General features: G+C 37.7%; 1 protein-coding gene across 1 annotated transcript; it reads right to left on the bottom strand.

The window, feature by feature from the left end:
• Positions 1–267: 267 nt before the first annotated feature.
• Positions 268–2,179, bottom strand: HMGB6 (high-mobility group box 6). Its single transcript, XM_090013227.1, has 8 exons — positions 2,070–2,179; positions 1,878–1,960; positions 1,700–1,748; positions 1,520–1,627; positions 1,398–1,458; positions 1,212–1,256; positions 580–666; positions 268–486 (listed from the first exon to the last, which is right to left on the bottom strand). Exons 1-8 carry the CDS (start codon positions 2,177–2,179, stop codon positions 460–462), a joined length of 570 nt encoding a protein of 189 aa, XP_089869353.1. The 3' UTR covers positions 268–459.
• Positions 2,180–11,387: the final 9,208 nt, after the last annotated feature.

The following is an 11,387-nucleotide window of genomic DNA, read 5'->3' as shown; positions in this document are numbered from 1 at the left end:
ATGTTGACCCAACCTGTTTATTAAACAAGTGTCATGTCGGGTTACCCATTTAATAAATAGGTCATGTTAGTGTTTGCCGCATCCGACCCGTTTAATATACAGGTCATGTTCATGTTGAGGTATTCTGACCCACCAACCCGTCCCTATTGCCACCCCTACTCAAAACAGACAAAAAAACAAAGATCCTTCAAAAAAAACGGTATGCTGCAGAGAAAGTTGTTTATTTCACGCGAATGAGTCAAATCATACAACCTGATGAAATGGCAGTTGGAAAAATCAGACAGATTTGCTTGAGGTTAAAAGAAACAATGACATTTCTTGGGAGGATGAGCAAAATCTAGAACCGCCATTACAAAAGCACAAGTACAAAACTGACTTATGAGCATTTACAAGGAGCAGAGGATTTCTAAAGTTGTTATATCAACATGAGCTCATCACATTTCTTAGAGTGGTTAATCTTCATTTCCCGAGCACTTCTTCATCTTCCTGCGGAAGGAAGAATAATGAGAGAGAAATCAGCAACAAAAAGAGAACCTTAGAGGAAAGCCAAACCAAATAGACAAAACGGCGATGTCATACAGTTGGATTTCCACTGTTGTACTTCTCCATGGCCTTCTCGTATTCCGCCTTGAGTTCGACAGCTCTCTCGACGTACTGTTTCTTTTCCTGATGCCACCATATCAAAATGCAGTTAAACGCTAGAGCACGACTCCTGCTCTGGAATAGCTCAACTTTCAAATAGATATTCTAAGTTCAAACGCCAAACGAGAGCATGTATTCATGGCCAGAGCACTGTAGACTTATAGTTTTATGAGAGATGTCTAAGGACGTTTATCTTTTACCCCCTTTTTATTTAAGGGGAAAATGGACTTAACTGGAAACTAAGGATAACTAAGAGCCGAAAGTTCAGAAGCAGTATTTTGAAGCACAATATGCCAAAAGTGCTTGTTAGTTCAAAACAAAAGAACTCTGTTTAGTTTCAAACGACAAAAATAAAATAAATTACTAAAAAACGGGTTCATTCATGCAAAAACAAAGAATACTGCACATTGTGTGGATACCATCCAAAACTTAAGGGGAAAAACAAAAAAGAAAGGGGGAAAACGAAGCAAAGAGCGTTCAGATCCAAATAACATGCTTATATCGCAAAATTTGCAACAAACATCACAAACAGATTAAAATGAAGAAAAGAATTAACAATAAATGATTACCTCATCAGTCAAGGATTTCCATTTTTCGCCACCTTCTTTTGCAACCTTGGCACATAAACAAAACAAACAAAAGAAAATAAATAATAATGCATTCTGAACATGAGTGCTGATTAAGATAAGGATTAAGAAAGAGAAATGAGGGAAGGGAGAGAGAGAGAAAACACACTGCTCGCATAATATCCCTACCTTTGCAACACTCTTTGCATCTTCAGGGTTCTCCTCCTTGTATTTCTTCCTAAACTCGTCCCTAAAATCAAACGCGCAGATCAGCAATAACAAACCACGAGAGAGAAGGATTATAATCTTACATGAAGACGAAGAAAGCGGTGGGTGGGCGTTTGGGCATGTTGGGATCCTTCTCTTTCCTCCCCTTCTTCGCCTTCTTCTCCTTCTGCTCCGAACTCACCGCTCTCTTCCTAAAAACCCCAAAAATAAAACCCTAAAATAACAAAAATCTCAAACGCATACACAAGCGAGCGCGCACACACCTTTCAGCCGGCTTCTTCAACTCAGTAACCCGTTCTTCTATTTGTGATTCTGAAACCCAACAAGAGATGAGATTCATTAAGCTTTTAGGAAACTAAACACAAAGCATGAAATAGAAAACAATCAAACGAAACAGTAAGGACAACAGCAAGAATGAAGGGGAAAGGAAAGGGCGAATACCAAATTTCATCTTGATGTTGGCATCGAGGCTGCAGCTGTGCATATCGATCAGAACAACGGGAACGTCCTTTTTACACGCCTCGCTGTTTTTTGGGTCATTGGCATACCATTTTGTTACTGCCCGCTAATTCAGAAACCCCAATAATCGAGAAAGAAGAGGGAAGAAGAAGAAGGAGGAGGATGAGGTTGTACCATCTAGTGAAAGCGCTGCCATCCTTGGCACGCTTGACTGTGCTTGCCTGCTCCGCATCGACTCGCTTCCGAGGCCTTGGAGGGTTCGCCGCTGATGACCCTCTGCCCATCTTTCACTCAGAAAAACACACACGGAGAGAGAGAGAGAGACGGATGCGAAAGGAGGAGGGAGGACTTGGTGGGTTTTGAAGGAGAGGGGAATCGGGATCGATTGAAATTTGGGAGTTTGCCGCCACGAGATGGGTGGAGGGGAGGGAGAGGCCGTTTTTGCCTCAGCTTTTCTGAAATTGGAGTCTGTCTTCCTGGCCGTTGATGTCGCTCTCATTCTGCGATGTGCGGTCGGTATCGCCTCCCGCGCTTCACTTTTTCCTGGGTTTTGGGCTTCCCTCCATTCGCTCCCTTTGTTTTTCGTTTCAACTCGCTCGCCCGCCGGTAGCGTGACCTTGCGTTTGAAAGAAAGAAGGGAATAAGTGTCGTATGGGTCCCAAATCCGACTTGCTCCGAGAACCGGGCACGTCAGAAAGTTTGTCTGAAGACCATTAGGGAGGACACCCAACTTGAGCCTTGTGAATTCTTGACTCATTCATAACATCCCTTCAAACTTCCAGCTCACAACAATTACTACAAACCTATAACTCAACATATACTCCTGGTCTTATATACCAACCAAACTGGTGAATTGGGTAGCTTTTGATTTGAAATTTTAGGGCTTCAGAAAGAAGAGATCAAACTTTGAAGAAGAACAAACAAAAAATGACCAATAAATTTTTAATGGTCTACTTGGAGGTTTTGCTAGAAATCATTCATTCATAGGACCATCCACGAGAAAAGAAAAAAAAATCATTCATAGGTTCATTTGTGAGGTCTATAAATCACAATGATCTCTTCAATCTTCACAGGTCACAATTACCATTTTTTCCCCGTTTTCTTGGGTTGGGTCAGTCAGGTCACATCGGTCGCAACTTGACTCCAATCCATAAGTTGGATTGAACACAGATGTCATCCATATAAATCGGTTTTGGTATGATGTGGATTCCATGTCACAAAGATAACTAGTATATGAGATTGCATGACGCGGGTTCAACACACAAGTTCGAAAATACGACACAATGACATAACATTTTTAAGATTTAAATATTTTAATATTAAGGCTGGTATTTTGGCGAATTAATGAATTGTTTTCCTCTCATTCAATAAATAAAACAGTATTTTTATTGAAATAATATTAAAAACATTACTTGTGCATACCAGTGTCCATGTCCACGTGTCCGATTATGTAACCAAGGGCACACTTCCAAAACATAGGCAGCCCCTGCCACGTAGATTATATCCAATTAAAGTGGGTCGAATTTTAATCAGTTCCTATGGTTTAAAATTATACTCAAACTCAAACCTGCCTATTGAAAAAAAAAATTATACCCAAACCTACACTGGTACGAAGCTGGTAAAGATTTGGGTTGGCTCACTTTAAACTAGATTTGGTGCATATTGTCGAACCCATATATCGCTCATCTGAATCTATGTTGATTTGTTAACAGATACGGGTAGGTTTGTTGGAATCCAACTCACGATTGAGTAAACAAATATGGTTGCATCCAAACTAACCCATTTAACCTTTTTTTTTCTCAGAAACTGTTTTCTTTTGAGACGTTTTTTTTTATGGATCTAGCACCAAATGGACTCGTATCATAACCAGATGTAGATCAGGTTATGATGTTAGGATCGAATAGGCAGAACTAGATCTGAGATAGGATCCTCTATGTACAAACTTGATCCACTGCCAGAACAACCTTGACACAACCCATTCTCACGTGGGCAATTAAGCTTTTGTACGAACTCAGTTGGACCTTTACTGGATCGGCTTAGCAATTTAGGCCAGTGAGATCTTGATCCATGTCCAGTTAATATCCTAAAAAAAAATCTTTGTAACTAATCTGAGAAAAATACGGAGTTTTTTTTTTATGTTTACATGGAGAAAGGCAAGAACCACATGGGGGCAATATATGCATTAAGAGTTAAGACCCAACCGGCCGGAGCCCACCCAGTAAATGCTGGTTCGGACCCAAAACTTGAACCCAAGTCATAATCTCAGAATAATATCTCAAAGGACCCATCCAAAACTGGACACTCACCCACCCGCTGATTGAATGACACTGAGGCTCGAGCCTGATGAAGAACGCTCTGTAGACTGTTTTGGGTGTGGTCAAGAGTCATGGGGCATTTGCTACAAGGAGGACTCAAACCTCTGTCTTTGTGTATCCTCTTGAGCCATTCCAGCCCCGGATCCACTCCATCCTAACCTATGATGGAAACCTTCTCCTGGACTTTTTTTTTTTTTTCTCATCGCATTCTTTCATGTTCACGGCTTCATATATAGGCAACTAGAGGATTGGATTCACCCACCATCATGGAGAATAATGACCCATATATATCGTAACCACCTCCATAACCAAATGTAGGGAAACTCCATTATGTGGGCCCACCAATTTAGTGCTTCATTGGAAAAAAAATTTTGTGTGTGAGATCCAAATGGCCATACTTTGGATCCAACAGAGCCATCACAAGTTTAACTGCCCTGCAATGAAATCAAACCCAAGTTTAGGGTTGTAGCTGGATTTGATTCGGTTTGAAATGATGGATTATTGAATCCAACTTAATTAGATACGCAGTGGATGGAGAAAACTAATAACAAATCTGGATCTGACTGGCTAATTCGATACAGTTTATAAATGATCAGACTCTAATTATCCAATATCAGACTTGTATTCAAATGTAACACTGCACATGAAATTCAAATCTGATTATTAATCAGATGTTGTTATTGCTGGAATGTACCTGATCTTGATAGGTCTGTGGGTTCAAATCAGGTCTGAAATCTGGCTCCGTCTTAGCAGCTGATCGGTCTTGGGGTAAGACAAAAATGGATCCGAATCCATGTATATCTAACCTGTTCTTATTACCAAACACAAACGGTTCTGTGCAAAGTATATTCGAAGCAAGCTGATGTTGAGCCTTGTTTATACCCAAATATGTCCCATAACTGACTAAACCTGAATCTACCAATTACCAGTACCATTTCAAACCCGAACCTTGCTTGTAACCAAACCTGATTTAGTGATGTTCTTTGTATATTTAAATGTTGACAAGCTTTGCTTTACAATAGTGATTTTCATAAGCTTCTCACTTTACAAGTGTTCACAGTACATTTTCCTAATATACGATTCCTTTAAAGGATAGCATCCAATCCATTTTTTTTAAAGAAAAAATTTGTTTAAAACCTCGACTCAATTTATACTTGAACCCATTAACCCATGCAACACAGTAGTACCTATACGTGAGCCTGAATCTGAATCAAAACGGCCCTGGTCTGGATTTAATTTTTAGACCCCAATAAAAAGTAGATCCATTTCAAACTTGACCCGTTTGTGCTCAAACCCCATGCCGGTATATAATTAACACCCAGACTGCACCTGATTAAAATGGTTTAAGATTCATTTCAAAAACTGGTTTGTCAAAACCCAACCTGATCGAACTGATCCAGTCACATTCCTATATGTTAGTCCACTACAAGAAAAATGCCAAATAGCGACGGATTTTTGCTACAGATTAGCGAGAGAAAACCATCCGTCGCTAAGTTCGTAAATATTTAAGAACTTAGCCACGGAAAAAATTCTGTCGCCAACTCCATCGCTACTTAACGATGGATTAGCGACTAAAATTTTATGTCGCAAAACCCGTTGCAAATAGCGACGGAATACCTCCATCACTAGTTTGCGACAAAAATATTTCGTCGTTAAATGCCGTTATAAAATCTCGCTGATTAGCGACGGAAAAATTCCGTCGCTAGTTTGTCGCTAACTGTCGATGTAAAATGCCCTAGGGCACGGAATCGGGTTTTTTTTAACTCACCCGCGCCGCTCTCTCACTCGCGTCGCTTTTCGTCCTCTCTCCGGCTACCACCCCTCCTTCTCTCCGGCTACCGGCGACCGCCCCCCTCACGCTCTCCGGTTGCCGCTCCCTCCCTCTCTCCGGCTGTCGCCCCCTCCCTCTCTCCGGCTACCGGCGACCGCACCGACCACCTGCCGCTCTCTGGCGACCGCCCCTTTTTCGATCTCCGGTGATAGCCTCCTCCCTCTTTGGATGCCTGCTACCCCTCTTTCACCTCCCGCTCTCCGGCGACCCACCCTCTTTCACCTCCCGCTCTCCAGCGACGGGCCCCGGACGTTACGATCTCAGTATTTCAGGTGAACGATCTTCTGATTTCACGATTTTTAGATGTTGGTATTGTTCTTGAAAAATTTTGTGTTTCGTTTTTTTGTTTTCATGTAGAGATCGTAAGCTTTTAGTTTCTCTTGCTTCTCTAGCTGATTCTTTCAGTCGTGTTCTTGTTTTTGTTTTTCCTTCTTTTCTTTTCTTTTTTTATAACGAGTAAGCTTTTGATTTTAGTTCTAGAAGTTTCAGACTACTCAGTTTGTTTAATTAGAGAAATCGAGAGCTCTAGTTTCCAATTTTTTAGAATTTTTTGCTAGAGCAATTGTGTTTTTTATTTTCTTTGTGGTTGTACTTCTTACCTTTATTTTTGTCTAAGAAATTGAATAAATCCTTTCAATTTCGTGAACATATATAACAAGGTTGTTTCTTGTTGTTGAGTCTGAAAATTTTTGTGAGGCTGTCTCCCTAAGTTTTCTTCTTCTTGCTTCTGTAGTAGTATCTGGAAATTTATAGCACCAATCGATTTTTTAGGGAATACAAGATTTTCGTTTTCTATAATTATTTATCTCAGATTTATAGATTATTGTTAATTCCATTGAGGAGGACATGATTTTGAGATCCTCTTTCTTTTATTCGGTATTTTGACATTTCATTATGGATGTAAATGATATATTGGCATTTCTGTATGGATATGAACTGTTTTGGTTAAATATGCTTTATTGGAAAATATTCAGAGTATACATTTTGATAATCTTTTTTATTTTACGTTTTAGCATTGCTTCAGTATTGTTTTCTCCCAGAATTCTTTGATGTTGTTCTTAATACTTGTATATTGGAGTTAGATGCAATTTTTTGGATGTTCTTGGAAGTGGTCGTTTTAGTTATTTTTCTGTTCATCGTCTTATGAGTGAAATACGCCACATTTCTTTTTTACTGTCCCTGTTTGATTATTGGAAATCTTGTGAATGTTGATTTGATTGAGCTACATTTTCTGTCTAAATGAATCTTAATATTAAATGGATTCCATTATTTAAATTAAATTGAATTTCATTGCAATGCTTTTATTGTTTGTTACTGATTTTGCTTATGTTTTTTACTGTTTTCTGTCGAATAGTAATTGAAGTTTCATTACATTTTTTTTACTGTGTTAACTAAGTTCCATTGCATATTTTTACTATTTGTTTTACTGATTTTTACTTGTGTTTTACTGATTTTTTATGTTTGGATTGAATACTAGTGTTAGTGTTAGTTTACTGCTCCGTTAGTTGTTTAGTTAAATAGATTAGTTAGTTGTTAATGTAGCAATTAGTTAATTGGTAAGTGAAATAATTAGCATCGTTGTAGAAAAAAAACATGATTTGTATATATATTCGCCTCCCTGTTAATTTTTTTGCCACATCCTCCCTGTATTATTTTGTATATATATTCATTGCAGGTACGTTGTTGAGCTTACTATATGCGGGTGTGGAGGCCATGTGATAAAACTTGGTAATGCAAAAATGAGGTAAATTCTCATGTTATATGTACATATGTCTACATGAGTGCAAAATGATAGACCTGTTCCTTGTACAACTTGTATGGATTTTAAGGCATGCATTTTCTTCATATCGGTCTTAGAAAAAGTTTCATCTGCTATAAAATGTCCATTTAGCTATGTTGTGGATAAAAAGTTTGCTATATCCTTAATGTTTCTATTTGAGAAGGGGTTGTTTATGTATTCTAAACCAATATTGAAGTCGTGTACCTTTAAATGTCTCTATGTTTGTTTGAATGGTAAAGTATCCAACAAAGGCTCTTGCACCTTTGATGTTCGAAGATTTCTAGAAGGTTATGGTTGAAAGAAGAGGGGAGGAAGAACAATTTACTGCTCATCAGATTCAGAGTTGTATGAAGAGAGGTGGTTTTTCAAGCTTAAGGAATTAAATAATTTGGTGGCTATTATTTGCATTTTGCTGTTTTTTTTTATTGCTAATAAACTGATGAAACTTTGAATCCACATGTATATAAGCACCATATAATCAACATTGGAAAAATACATAGAGTGGTGCATAGCAATTGGTTGGAGTATGTTGCTTGAAAATGGGCAGTGAGTGTTCAATATCCATTATTATTAACATTAAAACAAAACTGCTTTTTCTGTTTGGGAAGATTCAGATTTGTCTTGGATTGGAATCACTACTAGATTAGGATCCACTTGATGTTAAAAATTTATGTTTCTCTTATGTTACTTTGATGACTTCTAGCCACCTTATTGATTAATTTATGCTAAACCAAAAATACTAAAATTATATCAATCATAACATGAATGATATTTTAAAGATTAGCCTCCCTGCTAGTTTGTTAGAAAAATTTTTAACTTTGATTTGGTGGAGCAGCCTCGTCAGAAGAATTTCTAACTTCAATTTGGTTGAACCTGTCTTACTCAGTTTGTGCACGATGAATGTTCCAACATGTTTTGGGTTCAATGAGACTATTGGTGTTTGGAAAAGAAAGGCCTTGGAAGGTGGTCGCTAGGTATTTCTAGAAAGTATGTTGAATAATCTTCTGTGGCTAGTCCTTATGTGATGTCCAGATAATGGATGCAATATGATGAGGTGTGCGCCTAAAGGCGTGTGAGGCACACGCCTCAGAGCTCTTTTTTATTTTTATTTTTATTTTTGCGACGGATTAGCGACGAAAAGTATCTGTCGCTAATGTTGTCGGTAATTTAGCGATGGATTCACGATGGAATATAATCTGTCGCAAAACTAAATTTATGCTTATTTAGCGACAAATCATGTCTGTCGCTAATCCATTGCATGTTAGCGATGAAAGTAGTGACAGATAAATTCTGTCGCATTTTAGCGACTACAAATATGCGATGGACACTATTTGTTGTTATTCTGTTGCTAAACTCTATAGCGACAGATTTTGCGATGGATTAGCGACGGATAGCATTTGTCGCTAATTAATGTTTTTCTTATAGTGGTCTCTCTACCCATATGATTAAACGCATACAGACTAAATTAAATATCTGACCAAAACATTAAAATCGGCTTTTACCACCAAAACCCAAGGAATTTTTGTTACAAATTTAGTTATGAAAAATGACCGTACTGTACGGTAAAAATGATGTGTTTACCTAAAACCCTCAAAATTTACCAAAATTTGCTCGATGACCAAAACTATAAATAGCCAATTTTGTTAGGACCTTTGTACCTTTTGCACGCGTAATATATCGCTCTGCTCATTGGGTATCTCAAACTCGCACTTAAAAAGAGACCCACACATTTTTTTTTGTGCACATCACGAAGTTCGCAAAATAATATTTGGGAACATCTATTAAATACAAACCTTGAAACTTCGTAAATAGCTAATATAGGCATATATATCATCCAAACATGCAAAGTTCTTCTCAAATATGCACTTACCAAAAAAAAAAACTCATCGTCAATGATATTTTGCCGATGAAGTGCTACCGATATTTTTACCGCTGATGCTTGGACTGAAAAAAATGTTCATAATTTTTCACTGGTTGGAGACCACAAAGCCGTAATTTGTGTGAAACCCTAGCTTTACTTTTATAATATGCTTGTACAAAAATCAATATATTTTATAAGAAGATCTCATATCTAATTGTGAGGAGAGATGCAAATATATCACATCCCAAAATTTATTATGTCTGCAACACAAAATAAGTGTTTTCCTTATGAAAATCATATTTTATAGATACCAGATATATGCAATTTTACTAAGGTATTTGCAAAGTTACGATCATAAGGAAGTTCACAAAACTTGTTTTTGTGTGCTTCGTGAAGACCACAAAAAAATATGTGTGAACAAAAAAGAAAAGAGAAAGGTGGTTTACACGATTTTTTACGACTTTGGTATAAAATATGTGATTTTACTAAGGTATTTGTGATTTATGATTAAACAAAAAATGCAACATAAATAATAATTTTTTTGTGTGCTTATTGAGATTCATTTTAAGTGGGAGTTTATGATACTCGATGATCGAAGCGATATATCACGCAAACTTCATGAGTTTTGCATATGCAAAGGGTAAAAAGGTCTGAAGCCCGAATAAAGAAGGAGGGTTGTGGTAGGCTAGTGACAGCCAGCATAAAAACTTAGTCACACCCTATGAATATGAACCAATATGAGAATTTCGTTGGGGCGTTCTCTACTGAGCGACGTGTTGTACTCTATAGGCCCGGAGGCAGTGATAAATAGGCAAGGGTTGCTAGGTCGTCGCCCAAAAGCGACGCGTCACACCGACGCCCGAGTGTGGTGTCAAATTGGTCAGGGTTCTCTCATTTTGTTGGAGAGGTGGGGGTAAAGAAGATAGTTCAAGACCATAAAATTAGGTTATCCACTTGAAACATAGAGTCTTTAACTGGTAAGTTGGTAGAGTTAGTAGATGTTATGTGTAGGAGAAAGATGAATATTTTATGTCTACAAGAGACCAAATGGGTTGATGAGAAAGCAAAAGTGATAAAACCTTGGGGATATAAGATTTGGTATACAGGAATAAATAAGAATAGGAATGGAGTAGGTATTGTTATTAGTCGTGAGTTTATAGATAATGTAGTTGAGCTTCGTAGGAAGGGTGATAGGATTTTACTTATTAAATTAGTATTAGGTACGAATATTATTATTATTATTAGTGTTTATGCACCTCAAGTAGGTTTAGATGATTCCATTAAGCGTCAATTTTGGGAAGATTTAGATGAAGTAGTACAAGGGATATCTCATGGAGAAAAGCTTTTCATCGGTGGTGACCTTAATGGACATGTAGGCATTAGTAGGGATGGATTTGAGAGTATCCATGGAGGCTATGGTACAGGAGAAAGAAACGAAAGTGGAGAAAAGATTTTAGATTTTGGTTTGTCCTATGATATGATCTTAGCAAACACTTGGTTTAGGAAGAGGGAGTCTCACCTAGTAACATTTAAAAGTGGGGTTAATACGAGTCAGATAGATTTTTTCCTACTTAGAAAGAGAGATAGGGGTTGTTGCATCGATTGTAAGGTTATGTCGAGAGAAAGTGTAGCTACACAACATAAAGTCTTAATTTTAGATCTTAGATTCAGAAAATATCGCAAAAAGGATAGACATAGGATAGAT

Source organism: Nuphar pumila, chromosome 7 (assembly GCF_984573655.1).
Source record: "Nuphar pumila chromosome 7, dmNupPumi1.hap1.1, whole genome shotgun sequence".
NCBI lineage: Eukaryota > Viridiplantae > Streptophyta > Magnoliopsida > Nymphaeales > Nymphaeaceae > Nuphar > Nuphar pumila.
The sequence above is the reverse complement of the archived record's forward strand: the minus strand, read 5'-3'. Positions and strand labels throughout refer to the sequence as shown.